General features: G+C 40.3%; 1 protein-coding gene across 4 annotated transcripts; it reads left to right on the top strand.

Annotated features, from left to right (window-relative positions):
• The first annotated feature begins 5,768 nt into the window (after positions 1–5,768).
• On the top strand, positions 5,769–20,221 carry fggy (FGGY carbohydrate kinase domain containing). 4 transcript variants are annotated; one of them, XM_088334942.1, is made up of 16 exons: positions 5,775–6,056; positions 6,209–6,424; positions 6,527–6,638; positions 8,361–8,512; positions 8,631–8,719; positions 8,973–9,088; positions 9,154–9,282; positions 10,663–10,766; positions 12,363–12,470; positions 14,533–14,594; positions 14,756–14,918; positions 15,455–15,529; positions 15,624–15,744; positions 16,908–17,002; positions 19,121–19,182; positions 19,334–20,221. In XM_088334942.1, exons 2-16 carry the CDS (start codon positions 6,242–6,244, stop codon positions 19,428–19,430), a joined length of 1,668 nt encoding a protein of 555 aa, XP_088191068.1. In that variant the 5' UTR covers positions 5,775–6,056; positions 6,209–6,241; the 3' UTR covers positions 19,431–20,221. The 4 variants fall into 4 exon arrangements, 3 of the variants coding, with proteins under 3 accessions (XP_088191069.1, XP_088191068.1, XP_088191067.1); XM_088334941.1 differs by having other exon boundaries at positions 6,188–6,424; XR_015850398.1 differs by having other exon boundaries at positions 5,772–6,424; positions 16,908–17,917; positions 19,334–19,383.
• Positions 20,222–21,133: the final 912 nt, after the last annotated feature.

Below are 21,133 nucleotides of genomic sequence, written 5' to 3'. Positions count from 1 at the left end.
AAAGAGATCCGGCATCCTTGTGGACAGCTATTCCTCCTAATAAACGACGACAACGGCGCCGTAAGGACAGAAAACAGAAGCGTGGTTGCCGTGCAGGTAGATGTGTGAAGCGTACAAAGTCTAAGGAGCAAGATGGACGCGAGGATGTAACATTCCACCATTCATTCCTCGCCGGACAACCGAAGCTTTACACTCAGCGCACACGAACAGCCACAACGGCGGCATCTTTTGAAGATCTCTACAAAGACTTCAGCTAAGTCAAATGATTCAGCAAAGCTAAAATTTGGTCTTTTAAATATTAGATCGCTTGCTCCTAAAGCTTTACTTGTTGATAACATTCGTGATTATAAAATTAACTGTATGGGTCTTTGTGAAACTTGGTTACGCCGGATGAGTATTTAGCGCTAAATTATGCTTCACCCCCTCACTACGCGAGTAGCCATGTAGCACGCACGTTGAAAAAGGGTGGCGGTGTCGCGCTCATTTCTGAAAAATCGCTCAAATTTAATCCTTGTACCTCTAATAATTACAAGGCGTTTGAGGCTCTTGTTATGCTGTCCTCTCTATTATCAATTTATGTAATAACTATCTACCGTGCACCTGGGCCATACACAACTTTCTTAGACGTATTTGCTGAACTTTTGTCTGAACTAGTAACCTATGCAGACAAAATTATAATTATGGGGGACTTTAACATTCATATGAACTCCCCATTCAGTTCACTTACTATTGCGTTTAGGTCTCTAATTGATGCATTTGGCTTTAATCAACTGGTTGATTTGCCAACCCATAAAAATGGGAACATGCTAGACTTGATTCTGACTCGAGGAGTTTTAACCTCAAACATTATGGTGTTACCGTGTACTACCGTTATCTCTGATCATTATTTAGTTACATTTGAGGTGCTGGCTAAATGTAGTGTTAAAAAAGCTGAAGGATTTAGCGGACGCAATATAAGCACTGGCACAGTTTCTGAGCTCTTTGAACTCCTTCCTGGAGCAGTTGCGTCCTTTCCTTCATACAATGGCTCGATTGACTCACTCATGAATGAGTTCAATACCACCCTGACTAGTGTCCTGGATTCAATAGCGCCCATAAAGCTAAAATCACGTCCTAAAAGACGCACGCCTTGGTTTACTGATGAAACTAGAACCCTTAAACAAGAATGCAGGAAATTGGAAAGAAAATGGCGCGCTACCAAGCTTGAGGTTTTCCATCAAACCTGGTGTGACAGCTTGTTAAAGTATAAAGCAGCCCTTGCCTCTGCAAAATCGGCCTACCTTTCGAAGGTGATTGCGTCTCAAAAGAACAATCCCAAAGCCCTTTTTGACACTGTAGCATCGCTTACAAGGCAACAGACTATCGCAGATCGACGCACTCTGCTCATGACTTAATGGTCTTTACTAAGAAGATTCAATGCATACAAGAAGAAATTGCTAAAGAAATTATTAATACCACACATATTAGAGGGATGAAATCTACAGATGCACGACAGGGTGGCTGTCCTGGGAAATTGTCCGGTTTTAGTGAACTGTCACTTGATGATCTCAAACAGGTGGTGAATGCGGCCAAACCGACAACTTGCCAATTCGACCCGCTCCTAGGTTCACTTGTTAAAAGTCTTTTTGGCGTCCTTGGACCTTCAGTTCCAAATATTATAAACATATCACTCTCCTCAGGTGTAGTTCCAGCAGCTTTTAAGTCCGCCGTTATTAAACCCACACTGAAACGACCCAACCTTGATCCAGAAATCTTAAGTAATTATACAGGGAGTGCAGAATTATTAGGCAAGTTGTATTTTTGAGGATTAATTTTATTATTGAACAACAACCATGTTCTTAATGAACCCAAAAGTCTCATTAATATCAAAGCTGAATATTTTGGAAGTTGGAGTGGGGCTTTTTTAGTTTTAGCTATTTTAGGAGGATATCTGTGTGTGCAGGTGACTATTACTGTGCATAATTATTAGGCAACTTAACAAAAAGCAAATGTATACCCATTTCAATTATTTATTTTCATCAGGGAAACCAGTATAACAGCTCAACATTCACAAATATACATTTCTGACATTCAAAAACAAAACAAAAACAAATCAGTGACCAATATAGCCACCTTTCTTTGCAAGGACACTCAAAAGCCTGCCATCCATGGATTCTGTCAGTGCTTTGATCTGTTCACGATCAACATTGCGTGCAGCAGCAACCACAGCCTCCCAGACACTGTTCAGAGAGGTGTACTGTTTTCCCTCCTTGTAAATCTCACATTTGATGAGGGACCACAGGTTCTCTATGGGGTTCAGATCAGGTGAACAAGGAGGCCATGTCATTAGTTTTTCTTCTTTTAGACCCTTTCTTGCCAGCCACGCTGTGGAGTACTTGGATGCGTGTGATGGAGCGTTGTCCTGCATGAAAATCATGTTTTTCTTGAAGGATGCGGACTTCTTCCTGTACCACTGCTTGAAGAAGGTGTCTTCCAGAAACTGGCAGTAGGACTGGGAGTTGAGCTTGAGTCCATCCTCAACCCGTAAAGGCCCCACAAGCTCATCTTTGATGATACCAGCCCATACCAGTACCCCACCTCCACCTTGCTGGCGTCTGAGGCGGACTGGAGCTCTCTGCCCTTTACCGATCCAGCCACGGGCCCGTCCATCTGGCCCATCAAGACTCACTCTCATTTCATCAGTCCATAAAACCTTAGAAAAATCCGTCTTGAGATTTTTCTTGGCCCAGTCTTGACGTTTCAGCTTGTGTGTCTTGTTCAGTGGTGGTCGTTTTTCAGCCTTTCTTACCTTGGCCATGTCTCTGAGTATTGCACACCTTGTGCTTTTGGGCACTCCAGTGATGTTGCAGCTCTGAAATATGGCAAAACTGGTGGCAAGTGGCATCTTGGCAGCTGTACGCTTGACTTTTCTCAGTTCACGGGCAGTTATTTTGCGCCTTGGTTTTTTCTACACGCTTCTTGCGACCCTGTTGACTATTTTGAATGTAACGCTTGATTGTTTGATGATCACGCTTCAGAAGCTTGGCAATTTTAAAAGTGCTGCATCCCTCTGCAAGATATCTCACTATTTTTGACTTTTCAGAGCCTGTCAAGTCCCTCTTCTGACCCATTTTGCCAAAGGAAAGGAAGTTGCCTAATAATTATGCACACCTGATATAGGGTGTTGATGTCATTAGACCACACCCCTTCTCATTACAGAGATGCACATCACCTGATATGCTTAATTGGTAGTAGGCTTTCGAGCCTATACAGCTTGGAGTAAGACAACATGCATAAAGAGAATGATGTGGTCAAAATACTCATTTGCCTAATAATTCTGCACTCCCTGTAGACCTACCTTTCCTCTCTAAAGTACTTGAAAAAGTAGTGGCACAGCAGCTGAATGATTTCATATCCGAGAATAACCTTTTTGAATCCATGCAATCAGGATTCAGGGCTAACCACTCTACTGAGACAGCTCTGATCAAGGTAACAAATGATCTTCTACTAGCAATGGATTCTGGCGCTTCATCACTTTTGCTGCTGCTGGATCTTAGTGCTGCTTTTGACACAGTGCACCACAATTTCCTACTAGAACGGTTGGAAAAATGGATTGGTCTCTCAGGAACCGTCCTCTCGTGGTTCAGATCCTACCTCTCAGATAGGACGCACTATGTTAAATATGGTGAAATGACATCTGAGCCCTTTAATGTTACCTGCGGTGTTCCGCAGGGTTCAGTGCTTGGCCCCCTTCTTTTCAGCATTTACATGCTTCCATTAGGTGATATTATTCGCAAGTACAATATCAGCTTCCACTGCTACGCAGACGACACTCAACTATATCTTCCGTTGGAGGAATCTCCCACACTAAACTGTGGAAACTTGGAGGCCTGCCTCATTGAGATAAAAGAGTGGATGTCACTCAATTTCTTGCGTCTTAACTCTGAAAAGACCGAAATGTTAGTCATTGGTCCATCTAAATGCCGTGACTTATTCTCAAAAACTGCTGTGAACATTGACAAATGTCACATCACACAGAGTGACTCAGTTAAAAATTTAGGTGTCATATTTGACCCTGATCTATCCTTTGAAATGCATGTAAGGAAAATTACTAGAACCGCTTTCTTCCATCTTCGTAACATTGCTAAAATCCGTTCAATACTGTCTCAGTCTGATGCGGAAATTATAATTCATGCATTTGTTACCTCCCGTCTCGATTACTGTAATGCACTACTCTCTGGTCTCCCGAAGTCTAGAATCAAGTCTCTTCAGCTGGTACAAAATGCCGCAGCGAGGCTTTTAACTAGGACAAAAAAGTACGATCACCGATTTTGGATAACCTGCATTGGCTCCCAGTTAGCCATAGATGTGATTTCAAGGTTCTCTTAGTATTCTACAAAATCATACATGGACTTGCTCCCTCTTATCTTTCAGATCTGATTTGCCCCTATGTCCTGGTCCGAAGCCTATGATCTGAGAGTGCCGGTCTTCTGGTGATCCCAAGAGCAAAGAAGTGTTCTGCTGGTTCGAGAGCGTTCTCCATCCGGGCACCGGTGCTGTGGAATGCTCTTCCCCCTGAGATCCGATCTGCAACCTCAGTGGAAATGTTTAAATCTAAACTTAAAACTAACCTACTCTTCTCGTCGGCTGAAAAATAGTCTGTGTAATATATTGTAATAATCTGTGAAGCCCTTTGAGACTCTTCGTGATTTAGGGCTATACAAATAAAAAATTAAAAAATGACTTGACAAGCCACACAGTACCAAGTTTCAGATTAAGAAGCAACCAGAGAAGCTTGCTTGGCCAGCGCCCAAGTATGATTGAGCCAGCGGCCAAACAAGAGGGACACAGCCAGCGACCTCAAAGAATCCTCAAGCCACCAGCAGCCAACCATGGCTTCAACACACTACATCCCATGGTCCTCTTACCGACCGGGTCTACAGCCTTCAGGATTCCTCACCGCTCGACCACCAAGGACATCAAGACTAGGTCGTCACCTTCATCGAACCAGAACCACAGTCCACTTCATGTCACTAGGTATTGGTATAACGTTTAGGGGGAATTATATCAAATTACAATGACGTATTTATTAAGCCAACAATGTTTTTCCATCTAAATTGTGCCAGTTAAAGATCTCAACTTCTATCTTTTTGTTTTATTTTCTTATTCTTATTTTGTTTTTTTGTTCTATTCAAGCTTCATCTAGATAGATGATTAATAAAAGGAAACCCCACGAATGCGAGTGTGTGTGTGTGTGTCTTGATTATAGTATATTGAACTATTAAAAACAGTAAAAAATAATAAACTTAAAGTTGTGTGTGGCCATACCAGTGTTTTTTCATCCGTTTTTTTCTGATATAATTATCTAAAAAGGAATGTGGTGCTCTAAAATGGCAGGATGAGTTTTGAAAAGAAAACATTCGGCCATTTAATTGGTCAATAAATTAACCAATTATTTACAACCCAAATTTCACTACACTATTTAAAAGTTTGGTGCCCGATAAATAACTCCAGTGTGTAATGTAATTGCTTGCTCTGCCTGGAAAAGGCATGTTGTTTTTTTTAATCCTCTCCCCCAATTACCGTAGTTTTATAAGGCATTATTTTTAAGTCAGATGCCAATGATTGATTGTGAAAGGTATGGGCCTTAAATGAACTAATTCTTGGCTTTTAAGGTTTTAATTGGATGAGTAACATGTGCCACTTGTTGCCAATTACTACAACCCAATATTTTTCAAAGTAAAAAAAGTTCCTTGATATATTTGGAAAAAATGTTTTTTTAATCAGTTAATTGACTTTTGTACATGCATGCAAATGAAAGATACTATTACCGTATCTTCACAACCATAAACTTTTAAAGTAATTTGCAGAAGAAGGATTTTGTTTTGTTTTGATCAATTGTTGAATCCATTATTTTTTCCATTCATATCCGGGACAACGTCAATACTACAGTATTGGACGCTCGACCATTTTCGTCCATTCGACATACGCGATTGGATACTTTTTGTCCACCTTCGCCTTCCGTTCTCCGGGAGCGTGCCGACTGCCTTTACATCTAAAGCTGTCTTCTCGAAAAGGTGAACATTTTTAGTCAGTTGGGTTTAATTGAGGTCTAAACTTGCGTGAAGTTTATCGTCTTTTTCACACGTTTCACTCATTACACTTGTACATCATTGTATATCGTACTGTAAACATTCTGTTTCATTAGTTCCCCTGGAATTGTAACCAGTAAATTTAGAATCCAGTGTGGTGGTCCTTGCTCATGGCTGAAGTCTTCTATGTCGGAGTGGACGTTGGCACTGCCAGCGTGAGGGCTGCTCTGGTGACCAAAGAGGGTCGTTTGAAAACGACTGCCCAGGAGCCCATCAGTATCTGGGAACCTTTCACTGACCATTATGTACAGTCTTCCTCCGAAATCTGGCAGAAATGCTGTGCCGTTGTTAAGGTGAGACCAGCTAGGATTGGCGCCTTAATCATAATTACTTCTGCTACTAACAATAACACTCCTACAATAATGGCATTCTTTTTGTACACTGTGTGTGGTCAGGAAGTGACGCGTGGAGTGGACAAAAAGCAAGTGAGGGGAATTGGCTTTGACGCTACCTGTTCACTTGTGGTGTTGGACCAACGCTTCCGGCCACTGGCAGTCAACAAGAATGGTAAATTTACTCCGTGAATTTACACCAGTGGTCTGCAACGTGGTGCTGTCATGAAAATAGCTCACCAGAGCTGGGTCAATAATATTTTCTCGTAAAATGACTTTTTTTTTTTTAAGTGAGTATTTCAGCCTACTTACAATTATTAACATGGTAGTGACCTATTAGTTACATAGTAATAACTTGATAGTTTTTTAATTTTTACTTTAAGAAATGCCTATTGAGGTCTGTGCCCTTTTAGCTAATTAGTAACAAAAAGTAGCTCTCGGTTTGAAAAAGGTTGGTGACCTCTTCTTTTTTCACACTCAGACGAACATATTTGCTCATTCGGTCTAGAGGTAAGATCTTTAATCAGAGTCCAACCTGACCAGATTTTTTCCCTAGGCTGGGCTTCTCTCTCTGACGTCTATGTTTATAAAAATGAATACTTAAACAATGTTTGAATAATGATCAAAAAACTGAATTATTGAAAAAGAAAAAAAACGATAGAAAAAAAACTATTCTACAGGTTGGCACGGCGGATGGGTAGTTAGGGCGTCCTACGATGGTCCAGGGTTCAATTCCAGCTAGTCAAGTCAAGTCACATTTATTTATATAGCCCTTAATCACAAAAATGTCTCAAAGGACTGCACAGGATTACAATTACACCATTACCTGATCCTAAACCAACATGCGGGCTACCATGGCCTTCCTGTGTGGAGTTTGCATGGTTTACTTGTGCCTGTGTGGGGTTTCTCCAGAGTCTCTGGTTTCCTCACGCATCGCCAAAAGATGCATGTCAGGTCAATTGTCTAGCCCAAATGATCCCTAGGTGTGAATGAGTCAGTAACTTCCTGTGCGGAGTCTGTATGTTCTCCCCATGCCTGTGTGGGTTTCCTTTGTGCACTGTGGTTTTCTCCCACATTCCAAAAACATGCATTTCAAGTTAATTGGCTGGTCCAAATTGTCCACAGGTGTGAATGAGCGAATGAGTGGTCTGTCTCTGTGTTCCCTCCGAGTGGCTGGCAACCAGTTCAGAGTGTCTTCTGCCCACTGCCCGAAGATAGTTGGGACGGGCTCCATCTCATCAAAAAAGTCACCTCATCACCACACACTCTTTTGCAATGTCAGATCAAAGTACTCCTTCCTGTCTTTGTCTATTATCCACCCGTCATTATTCTCATTTTCTCTGCCTCTTAAAGTTCTGCATTAGATTCTTAAGGACATACCGCTGCTGTGGTTTATGGACCCATGGCTCAACCTGTCAAGATAATACACAGCCTTAAAATATCCTGGTCAAAATTGTCAATGATGGAAAATTGTTGGTTAATGTAACTTCTGCAGACACAAAAATACAAAAGATGTAAATGTCTGTTCAGTCTCGTTTAACTTAGATTTTGTTAATTTGTTATCTTAAATCACCTCTCCTTACAAATAAAATATGACATTTCAAGTTTACTTCGGCCTCAGTCCTGCAAATCAAGTGAATTAGTCGGGCTCAGGCTGGATCAGGCTTTTATACCAGCGTGCCTGGGCCGGGCTGCATTATTTTGGTGCCCGATCTTGCCTCTAATTTCTCCAGCCCTATCTTCGTCATTGAAGCCTTTCTCATTTTTTTTTTTCTTCGTGCTCCCAAAAAAGCTGAGATTTTGCGACGGGGTGGTGCTATTGCTGATAGAAGAGTGGATCATCAACAAGGCAAGGCAACGAGGAAAGCCACTGTAATAGCCTCTTGTCCTTTTCCAGAAAATAATCATCAAAACGTGGTGATGTGGATGGACCATCGCGCTGCTGAGCAAGCAGGCCGAATCACTAACACGGGCCACAGCGTCCTGAGTCGGGTAGGAGGGGTCATGTCGCCTGAAATGCAACCCCCTAAGCTACTGTGGCTCAAAGAGGTGAGAGGTGAGCTAAGGTGAAAGCGTTTGGTTGATTTTTTGTGTCGTGGTTTCTCTCTTTGATGTAAACCTAAAAACCTTGAAGGATTTTAACATTATTTTATGTGCACTTGTGTAGAACTTATGGGAAAGCTGCTGGGACAAAGCAGCTCACTTTTTTGACCTTCCAGACTTCCTTTCATGGAAAGCCACTGGCTCATTAACCAGGTTTGTTTGACAAAAAAATATAACATCTTTAACAAATTATATATTTATGACAGAATTAAATACTGTAACTAGTATTTTAGTCCTTAAATTTAGTTTTTGAGAAATTATTTGATACCTACATATATGTATTTATATATTTCATTGGTGTGTCATGTTCTTTGCAGCATGAGTACTTTGTCATTTAGCAGATGCCATTTCATATTATTTGTTGATAAAATATGCTAATGCTGGGTTCTTTACTGTTACTGTTTAGATCCCTTTGCACTCTGGTTTGTAAATGGACATATTGCCCCTCAGACGGATGGGATGTCAGCTTTTGGACCTCAATAGGACTGGAAGACCTCACTGAAAACAACTTTTCCAAAATAGGTGAATTAAAAAAAAAAAAAACTCGTATGTTAAATTTCTTGTTAAATTTTTGCTTTGTCTTGAAGGCAACGTAACAAGTTCTCCTGGCAGTCCTCTTGGAAATGGCCTAACTCGGGAGGCAGCAGCAGATTTGGGTTTGAATCTAGGAACCGCAGTGGGGTCTTCGCTTATTGATGCTCACGCTGGGGGGCTTGGTATGTTGCACATGTCTCTGTGTGTCATTATATCAACTGTGCTTATGGGCTTTGGGGGGGGCGGCATTAGCTCAGGAGGTAGAGTGCTCGTCTTGGGATCAAGAGATCGCAGTTCGAATCCCAGCTCCTCCGTGTTACATGTAGAAGTGTCCTTGGGTAAGACACTGAACCCCTAATGCCCCCAATAAGGAGGTTGGCGCCTTCCATGGTGTGTGTGAATGGGTAAATGTGAAGCACATTGTAAAGCGCTTTAGGGAGGTCTTCATTGACTTGAAAAGCGCTATATAAATTCAGACTATTTTGCAGCCCTTTGAGACTCTTTGTGATTAAGGGCTATACAAATGAAAATGAAAAAGAATATGTGCGTCAAGAAAGACTGCAACCTCTGAGTTTAGGCATACATTGTCTGTTAAGTAAAGGTATGTTCGGATAATTAGGAAGACGCCTTTGATGGCGATAGTTATGGGGATGAAGTTGTGAACTTCACAATTGCGGGATGCTTTTTCTTTGACAGGCACATTTGATGCATTGTGAGCGTGATCCTACTAGCGTGTTGGTACCTTTCAAAGGCACGGTTTGGGATGAAAGTTATATTATTATTATTAAAGCTTTGAAAACTCTCGGTCTACCGTCTTTTTTAGTAAATATGTGTAACCATGTATAATATGTATTTGCAACTGTATATTTTTGTAATGGATTTATTTTAGAGATTTATTCTGTTATGTGTTCTACGGGCCAATCAAAAAGAAGGGACGGAGCAAACGCGGGCTGATGGGAATTGGGGTAAAGCTGAGTTAACGGTAGATCAGTCTGTTGTCGCAGCGGACAATAGTGGATATCTATTTTTCCCACCCTTTACTTTGGAAATAAACATTTTGTTTCCTTGGATTACTTTCAACGGGACCCGGACTTTACTAGTCTGCATCATACCTTAATTACAGGTATCATTTTCCATTCATGATGCCAACTGTGATCCTTGGATTGTGCACTATTGACTTTTAGTTTGTGTTGGTAGGAGGCTAGGACCTTGGCTCAGCCCCTTGGCTGGGAGCAGGTGTCCTGCCCCATTGACTGAATTATGATCTGACGGAAAATGGGTAATTGTTAAAGAATATAGAACAATTAATTTCAACAAAATCACAGTCGTGGATATTACAGCCTGGTCTGGATTAAACTTGTGATCGTGTCATAAGATATAATGCGTGCGCACGCGGCTTATACACAGGTGCGGCTTGTGTAAGAACAAAAGTGAAAAATCATTTAAAAAGTGGTGGGTGCGGCTTATAATCAGGTGCGCTCTATAGTCCGGAATTTACGGTATGCTAATTCATTAGAGCACATGTGTTCTTCTTTAAATAAAATTGACTTGATTTGTTCTAGGTGTGGTTGGCGCAGATGTTAAGGGCTTTCAGCTCCCATGTGAGGACCAGCCAATCACGACACGCCTGGCAATGATCTGTGGGACCTCGTCTTGTCACATGGCAGTGAGTCACACACGTGTTTACCCTGCTATATAACTTTTTGGGAAGGACATAAAATGCATATGAAGGAACTACCGTATTTTCCGCACTATAAGGCGCACACTAAATCTGTTTTGTTTTTTTAAAAAGCTGACTATGCGCTTTATAATCCAGTGCGCCTTATATATGGATCAATATTGAATTGCAAGGTCTCGCAACTAAGAGAAGCAGCCACCGACTCCATTTTTCGCGTAGAAGAAGAAGAAGTGCGCTGTGCCTACTGGGAAATATTAAACAACGATTCTCTTTCATTAGTGCGTTTGTATAAAGACCCTGAAATGGCTCCTATTAAGAGACATGCTTACAACGCAGAGTTTAAACTCAAGGCGATCAGTCACGCAGTAGAACAGCAACAAGTGCAGGACAAGGAACGCAACCTCCACGTGGTGTCCTGTGGACGGCCTCATGGCCGACGAATGCGTCTCCCACCCGCTACACGAACGCTTCGGTACAAGTTACCCAAAGCTGACCTCATCCGCTTTCGGAGCGGCCAATTCGCGGAACTCGTAACACAACCGAAGCGTTCCATGTCGTTCCTAAAGATCATCTTTAGACGACTTGAAGCGATCTAACAACAACAACAGCAACAAGTGGAGGAATCATGAGGATACGTCGCGCCAAGTAAGGAAGACTAAACAAAGTTTCTGTGGCAATAAAAGCAAGATGGCCACAGTTAGAGGACACACTTGAACAGTGGGTTGTTGAACAAAGAGCAGCAAGTAGAAGTGTCAGTACAATAACTATTCAAATGAAGGCAACAGCGCTGGCACGGGAACTTAACATTAAAGAATTCAGAGGTGGTCCTACTTGGTGTGTGTTTACGTTTTACATTTTACAGTTATTATGTTATTGCTTTATCGTTATTGTTTTGCACTTGATGTTTTTGCACATTACGAGTGTCACTATATTGCGATTGCAACGTTTAATTTACCATAACAGTATCAGACGGTTTTTTGTGTGTTGACTAAATGGAGGAAAAGTAAAATGTTATGCCTCGCTGTTGTTCAAAGATGTTAAAGATGTGTCACAAAAATGCTTTACCTCAGAGAAAATAATAAAACAGCTGTTTATTTGTTTTGGGAGTGAATGAAGAATGTGGAAAGCTTGTTTGTTATCTATAAATAAAGTTTGACTGACCTATCTGACTGTTTTGTGCACATTCCGTTTAGCGTGGCACCATCTAATGGTTGCATAACGTAACTACATCCTCTACTGTAGCCAAGTCAAGTTAAGTCACATTTATTTATGACGCCCTTAATCACAAAAATGTCTCGAAGGACTGCACAGGATTACAATTACAAAATTGCACAATTACCAGATCTTAAATCAGCATGCACTTATAGCGCCTTATAATGCGGTGCGCCTTATGTATGGAAAAAGTTTAAAAATATATCACTCATTGAAGGTGCGCCTTATAACACGGTGCGCCTTATAGTTCGGAAAATACGATAATATTTTACACTATAGCTTGTTTTTCTACAGATGCAAATGTGTTTGTGCATGTTTTCAAGCCTTGTGTTCAAGTTTTGCAGTAATAATTGAGTTTGACATTTTGACCAGATCAGTGCACAGCCGCTCTTCGTCCCGGGAGTGTGGGGTCCATACCTGTCTGCCATGGTGCCTGGTCTTTGGCTTAATGAGGGAGGGCAGAGTGTCACAGGACGCCTGGTCAGTTTAGTCTGCTCTGGTGGTCCTTATTTGTGTCAAGTTATCTAAATCACTTAAACCCTGGCTTTACAATTTCAGTCCATTTAAGTGTGACTATTTTTAGTGTCTTAAATATTCTTTTAACTCAAATTCAAAATAACAAACACCTTTATGCTTCATGCTTTAAAATGCTGTGGTGGAAAGAGAACGGCATACATAAAGCAGTTTGTATGGTTCTTTTCTTTCAAGATTATTTGTCTAATTTTTTAGTTTTTGTTTAACACCTAAAAATCAGATAATGTTCATAAAATTAGCTAAAAAATTCTTTACATCACCGTTTGATGCCTTGGTCATTATGTCTTTAGTGAACTTTTAGCTTTCAATCTCGATTGGTTGGATCCCTTAACCCAGTGTTTTTCAACCAGTGTGCCGTGGCACCTTGTCTAGTGTGCCGCTGGAATTAGCCCAATTTTATATTTACAAAAAATCAGGCCATTATTCAGTGTTTTTGCTATCTTCAGACGAGGAACCATGATAGTCATCCATATCAGTAGGTGGCAGTAGATTTTTAAATACTTTTTATATACTAATTATCTGCTCATGAGGTAGCACAGTACATTTAATAACTTAATTTTTTAACAAAGCGGTTTAAGATTGCACTGTAAAAAAAAGATAGCACATCATTCTTTTTATTTTAAGTATTATTTTCTTATCTGCTTATTTATCTGTTATGGGGTAGTACAGTGAAATTACAGTGAAATAGTACAGTAAAATATTTGACATAATTTCATTTTCAAACATTTTTGACGGACGTGTGCCTCGGAACCTTTTTATGAATAAAAGTGTACCTTGGTTCAAAAAGGGTTGAAAAACACTGCCTTAACCCATAGGGTCTTTAGTACACCATTTCCTGTGGTGTGTCTTGGGCAAGTACAGCCTGGTGGCGCCCATCCCTCTCTAGGCCAACATATATTTCCACTAAACTACAGAAACTATCTTACCCAGTGCAATATATTTCCTGCAAAGGCAGATCATTACCTTTTGTTTTATCAGAAACATTTTAAAGTAAATATTTTTGTGTATGTAGATATTGCAGATATATATTAAGTATGGACATTTTTTGGCCTGGATAACCACCATTTTAAGATATTTTTCCCCGATAAAATAAGAACAATCGTTCTTAATCCAAGAATAGGTATTTTATCTTGATATCTGAAAATGATCTGCCATCTGCTGAGTAAAAAGGCTCTTGCTTATTTTGTTTCAGATATTTTACTAAAAATAAGTAAAAATAATCATGGTATGTGAAAAATTACATAAATTAAGCAAAGATGTCTCTCAATAGGTTAAGATTACTTGTGGGGTATATATAATTTATATATATATATATATATATATATATATATATAAAATATACATTTTAATTGAATGAAGGTGGTGTTCTGACTTGTATTGATCTCCAAACTTTCGATCAAAACTTATTGTAGTTAATCATTAGAAATCATTTTGTTCTGTTGTTATGTGTTTATTTCACTGTTAACAACTAATGAAAGGGGACAGACATCAAAAATTATTGAAACCGCCAAGATATAATGTACGAATGCATAAAAATACAAAATCAAATCAAATAAAAGCATCCATTTGTGCTACACACAAACAGAACACAGATGAGACTAAGCTTAGTAGCAAACGAAGTCACTACGCGGTGTTTTTTCCTCAATTTTTCTTTATATTATGATGTCATTTATTTTTTAAAAGTGTGCATGGGGAAGGTTTATCTATGCGTTAAATCATTTTGTGTACTTTTTATTGTATTATTTTAAAATGCTGCAGATCAAAAAAATGCTCAGAAAACTTATTTTGGGGTGATGTCACTTTACAAGAGAACCAAGATAAAAGATTACAGTCCGCTCAATGTAGAAAAGCTAAACGTTAACTTTCCCCCTAATTTGTTCGTGTTCAACCAATGTTTCCTGATTATGCTGTTGTGATCAAACAAACAAAAAAACATTTTGTATGACTGTTTTGTTACTTTCTTTTGGTGATCTGATTTTCACCATGCATGACCTGTCTCCTTGTCCAGATTGAGCACCTGGTGAAGGGCCACGCCGCTTACCCGCAGCTAGAAGGAAAGGTACATCAGAGGTTTGTTAAGCACTCACCATTTGACTTTTCAGGAGTATTTTAAAACAGCTGTCATTTTCCATTACCTGTAGCTGACAAGGTTACAGTATTTGCTGAGATGAGTCAATGTTACTGGCAAGGCTGCATTCAAACGTTCTTTTTCTGTGGTTTTCTTTCCTCAGTTGTCCTTCCACCAGCGATAGTATTTACAGCTACCTGAACAGCCACCTAAAGCACATGGCTTCATCACATTCAGCTATCGACACGCTGGGTTCAAGTCTTCACGTGTGGCCTGACTTTCACGGAAACAGGTCACCCCTGGCTGACCCCACTCTAAAAGGAATGGTGAGCTAAGACTTGACGTGAAAGCTGCACGTTTGTCATACTGAGACCACAACTTACTGCAGATGTTGTGAATCCACAATTTATAACTATGCCCAGGTGTTGTGCAACATAGTATGCGCAGCTTGAAAAATGGGTGATCTTCACCCATACTAGTTGCCATGTCGTAGGCAGACTTTGCGTGATGCTGTGCTTTATTGCTTCTCTGTGTCAGTCTTGGAGAAAGTTTTTCTTCTTTCTAGAAGAAGGTTACTGTATCTGATCCGAGACCATTTATCATAGAATAATTGCTCCTATTTTGTGCAAGCGCGTGTATGCGTCTGTGCATGTATTTGTGCTCTTCAGTATAAATGTTCTTCAGACTTTGGCCATTCCCATGAGGCCCCTGAAGGTAAAATGAGTCCCCCCCGAAATATTACAAACTAAAGGCTGCTGAAAATTCGTTGACAGGCCGCAAATGGCCCCAAGGCCATTATATTGGAGACCTCTGTCTTAGCCTTTTCACTTTAATGTGAATTTGAGGGATGGCAATTTTGCAGGTGGTTGGACTGTCTCTTTCCCAAAGCCTGGATGACTTGGCTTTGCTCTACTTGGCCACCATACAAGGGCTAGCGGTCAGTCAACTCTTTTTATTTTTAACGTCCTCTTCTGCTATCAAAGATAATATTAGCTTCTCTGCTTTCTCACCGGATCCTTTTCCTATTTCAGCTGGGTACGCTGCATATACTGGAAGCCATGAAAGATGCCGGCCATGACATCAAAACCATCTTCTTATGCGGAGGGTTGAGCAAGAACAGTCTGTTTGTGCAGACTCATGCTAATGCAACAGGTACAAAGGGCAAACGAAGCGACCGTGACATGCTTTTGTGTTTGGTAACACAAACAATTTTTTTCCACAAGAGTCTATTCTAGTATTCTTTGGCTACAAATTCAAAATTATTGTTTGAATAATCACTAGGATAAAAAAAACTTGCTTAAATGTTACTGCCTAGAAACTACAAAAAATAATTACAAAGCTCACACTAATAGTTATTCTTCCCTTTCTAATAATTTAAACTTTTTTTGACAAAATAGTTCTACAGTGGTGCCTCTACATACAAGATGAATTTGTTCCTAGATCAAGCACGTACCTAAAACTTCTCATATCTTGGATCAAATTTTTCCTATAAGAAACAACTGAAAACCAATGAATACATTGTCGGTCGCCCAAAATCATTCAAGGTAGCCCTTAATAGCCATAAAACATATTTAAATAGTAATTGGACAAAAAATACAGTAATATGATAAGATGATACTAAATAAATTAAATACAAATTTATTATGACCACTTACCATACAGGAAGTCGGCGGTTGTAAACGGAGGTAAATGCGAGGCCCTTGGTTAGTTTTATAGCTTTAATAGCATCTTTCTGTTTCAATATTGTTCAGATCATAGTTGATGACCGATCATACTGCTTCATTACATCACTCACACCAAATCCACGCTCATGCATATGTATTATTTCCTGCGATATTTCAATTTACATCATTGTCTTGTTTTTCTCAGAAAACACATTTCCATTTCCTTTTCCAGAACTCATGAGTAGGGTCACAAAAAAGATGCAATGCGATGCAAAAACAAGAGCATTGGATCCGTTCTGTATGGTGTGAAACGCTCGTGCTAACTGGGACCAGCTGATGCTGGCAGTGAGCAGTCTCAAGCACTTGGCCCCTTTAATGGTAGTGTCACAGAATTCTCATAACTTGGATTTTCTTTCATATGTCATGCAAGAATATTGCTTGAAAGACATCTCTTATCAAATGTGTCGTAACCAGAGTAGCTAGTATGTAGAGGGGTCACTGTACATAAAGAAACAAGATAATTCAATTGTATTTGTGGAACCTAGCCTCAGTTTTCCTTTTTTTTCAGGAGGATTGTGTTTGTGATGAATACATTTTGTGAAAATTAATTATTATATATTTATATACCTGTAATAAGTCGGTCTCTTTCAGGGTTGCCTGTAGTGTTGCCGGAGCAGACTGAAGCTGTGTTGGTTGGAGCTGCAGTTGTTGGAGCGTGTGCATCCCAGGACCATAGCACCATACTGGTCACACACACACTTCTCTATAAATCACACAACTCAAATCATTGATATTTTCAAAACTTTTAAAATTTAAGTGCTCCAAATCTAGCACTCTTTATATATTGTTACCCTTTCAAAGAGAAATCATTTCAGATTCAGATCTACTTTATTGTCATTCTAGTACACGTGTATACAGAACGAAATGTCGATACATCTGACCCGCACAGTTTCCTCGAATGTACAGATATAAGTAAAAGTTGTATTGTATTATGGCTACGTATAGTATTTTACCATAGTGCCGATAGTGCAAGAGGAGTAGCTAAACAGATGTGCAAAATGGGCATTCAGGTTAACAAGTCAGGTAAACAGTAACATTAACACTGTAACAATAACGCTGTAAGTACAATAGTGCAGAGAGCAAATGTGCAAGGAGTGGCAAGCTATAAAGAACTGCTAGTAGTGCAAAAAGTCAGATTAGCAGCCGTTTAGATTTAGGTTAACTATATGTTAGATTGACCATTTAACAGTCTAATGGCCAGGGGGACTAGACTACTGCGGAACCTGGTGGTCCTGCACCGCACACTGCAGTACCTCTTCCCAGAGGCTAGCAGAGTGAACAGTCCATGATGGGGGTGAGAGGGGTCCCCGATAATGTTCTTAGCATGGGATAGGCAGCGCTTCTGGCCAATGTCCTGAATGGAGGGAAGTGTAGTCCCGATTATTTTCTCTGCTGTCCTCGTTACCCTCCTCACACTACCCCAGTCGATAGCGCTGCAGCCTCCACACCACACAGAGATACAGCTGGTCAGGATACTCTCTATGGTGCCCCTGTAGAATGTGATGAGGGAGGGTGGGGGCAGGTGGGCTCTCCTCATCCTCCGCAGGAAGTACAGGCGCTGCTGTGCCCTCTTAACCAGTGATGCAGTGTTCACGGACCAGGTGAGTTTGTTTGTAATGTGCACCCCTAGGAACTTGATACTGCTGACAACCTCCACAGCCTTGTTGTTGATGCAAAGTGGGGCATGGTTGGGCTGGTTTTTCCTAAAGTCGACAATGATCTCTTTAGTTTTGTCAACATTCAGGACCAGGCTGTTGTCCCTGCACCAGGCCACCAACTGCTCCACCTCCTCTCTGTAGGCCAGGTCGTTGTCATCCCTGATGAGGCCCACCACTGTTGTGTCGTCAGCATACTTCACGATGTGGTTTGTGGCGGACCTAGGGGCGCAGTCGTGTGTCATCAAGGTGAACAGCAAGGGGCTCAGGACACAGCCTTGGGGGGAGCCCGTGCTGAGGTAGATGACATCTGAGATGTTCTGACCTATCCGCACTGATTGGGGTCCGTCACTGAGGAAGTCCAGCAGCCAGTTCCGCAGGGGGGTGTTGAAACCCAGGAGTCTCATTTTGTCTACCAGATGTTGTGGGATGATGGTGTTGAATGCTGAACTGAAGTCCAGGAACAGCATCCGCACATGGGTGTTCTTCTCCTCTAGGTGTGTCAGGCTCAGGTGAAGCGCAGAGGAGATGGCATCCCTGGTGGAGCGGTTTGTCCGGTAGGCAAACTGAAAGGGGTCAAATGAGGAGGGGAGACTGGAGGTGATGTGCTCTTTAACCAGTCTCTCAAAGCACTTCATTACGATAGGAGTCAGTGCAACGGGCCGGTAATCGTTGAATGATAAGATCTGTGGTTTCTTTGGCACAGGGATGATGTTGGCAATTTTGAAGCATGATGGTACTATGGCTTGGTCTAGCGAGGTGTTGAAAATGTCTGTTAGTACACAAGCCAGCTGATCGGCGCACTCCCTAAGAATTTACACTGGAATTTCTTTGAGGATAAAGAACATAAATTGGTATTTAAGTTTTATTTCATGGAAATTGTCTTTGATTCCATAGTTATTTTATTGTAAGATTTGGAAAATTTCCTTTTGCAGTTTATCTTATGTGTAGTCAATAGCCCTCAAGCCAGACAACCTAAATATAAGACTATTGTTTGGACTTGCCTGCACCTGTCAGATTTCAATTTTGATCCAGTTTTAGAGTGCAGAGGCTTTGCTCTGCATGAGTCATGACCCTATTTTGTTTCTCCATCTGGGTTGAGGTCGAACCAATATAATTATTTGACATTTTTTTTCCTTACAACTTTAGGAGGCAATGGCAAAAATGGCTAAAGTTGGGAAAGTTGTTGAGCCGGACCACAATCTTCAGAGGTAAACTTAACTTTAGTTTTCTGCTTTTTTATCTTAAAAACATTATCCAACTGTCATATTTATTAGGGACACTCTGAGATAGTTCTTCACAAAAAAAGAAAGAGTTATATAGCTGGATTAAAATAACCAGAACCATATTTTTTTTTTTCAGATTTTACAAAAGAAAGTATCAAGTGTTCAGACGGCTTGTTGACCACCAGAGAGAGTACCAGGCCCTCATGAACGTTTCTGGGTCAGAGTGTGGATAACTGCAACGAGCTACTGGTCGTGTTTTTTTTTTTTTTGCCCCCTTGGAACACAAACGGATTCCCTGGGATTGTTTTGCAAAATTACACATATTGAAAAAACTGTTTGTTGTGAGGTATATGACATCATCAGAGGACTTCATCACCATCCTCACCCAATTTAAGCACACGGGGATGTGCTAATTGTATTTCTTCTTTGTTTTTATTTTTATTTTAATCATGCTGCAACAAGCAACACATCACGAAAAGAACTAATGAAACAAAAAGGTTACAGGTAGAAGCAAAAGACTTGTCCCCAAAATAACTTTAGATGTTTCTTTGTATCAATTTAAACAAATTATCATATCTTACATCTATATGAAGATAATATATTCATTTAGAAATGATCAAATGTCCCCCCCCCCCATTCTTTTCATTATTCTCTAAAACAAACATGAATCCATAGTGATTGCTCAGGGTAGTGAAGAGGGCAAATACAGAGCAAGTGTGAGAAGTTTCCTTTGTCGTAAGACTCTGGAAAAAGACAGTGGTAACAATGGCATGCCTCTTCTGCTTTTCATACCAATATATTTTTTTAGTAAAATGCGTATTACTCTTTGAGGCTCAACTGTGTTTTGTCATTAAGCTAGTAAATCATGGTTTACTGACATCTGTCATCTTTTTGTATGTTGTGGAATTGTACAGTTTTTGTATCACATCAAAACCAAACTTCACTTTTAGCAACATTATCACTGTATGTCTTGCCAGTGTTTGTTCATTTTCCTGAAATAAAAAAAAATTGCCGTTTTGTGGAATTGATGTCTGAAGAATGAATTCAACAGCCAACAAAGGCCCAAACCTCTTCCATAGAGCAGCTTACCCGTTGCAGAAGCACAAACCTATCTACAGAAAGCACTAAAAATAGAGAGTCACCTAATGCTCCTCACCTTATTACAGGGGTCAGGAACCTTTTTGACCCAGAGAGCCATAAAAGCAAAAAATTGTTTTAAAAAGAAATTGAGAGCGCCACATCATATATTTTCAGACAAAAATTGAAAAAAAACTGCCAAACACGCTTTCTAGACAAAAGCTAATTCTTCAGCACATTTTATTTCACTGTGTGTCATTTGATGATTTCAGCAAATGTATGAAATGATAATAACGCCAAATCCTGTGTCCCAAATCAATGTAAATATGCCATTTTCAATTTGTCTTCCACCTTAAGTGAGTAGCGTTGAGGCAATTTTTTTCCATGAAGTTTGTCCTTAATAAAGGTTTCAAAAGAATGTGCATGCAAAGTTCTTTTGTAAAAATGTCACAAATGACTGCAAACGATAAGCATATCGTCATATTCACTTTCGGTGTAGACTGCACCGAGCGAGAGAGAGAGAGAGAAGGAAGTGCCTTGCGCTGTGTGCAGGGATCCGCCCACCCGTACTGCTCACCCGATCAAAGTCGTTTGCCAGCGTTTTTATTTATCAGTTTAAATGGTTTCTTATCAAACTTCTGCATCAAGTTGCTTCGGCTTTATATGGACCAAAATCGGGATGAAATCATTTGACTTTGGAACGTGCAATAGTTACATTTTATTTCAGAGCCATAAGTACTCATGAAAAGAGCCATATATGGCTACCGAGCCATAGGTTCCCTACCCCTGCCTTATTATTTTGTTAGTGTAGCATGAGAATGGTAAAAGTAGGAAAATATCTGTTTCAAGTATAGTCCAA

This window comes from Urocampus carinirostris, chromosome 1 (assembly GCF_059441175.1).
Source record: "Urocampus carinirostris isolate Australia breed hairy pipefish chromosome 1, RoL_Ucar_1.0, whole genome shotgun sequence".
Taxonomy (NCBI): domain Eukaryota; kingdom Metazoa; phylum Chordata; class Actinopteri; order Syngnathiformes; family Syngnathidae; genus Urocampus; species Urocampus carinirostris.
Note: the sequence above shows the minus strand (reverse complement) of the source record. Positions and strands in the feature narration are given on the sequence as shown.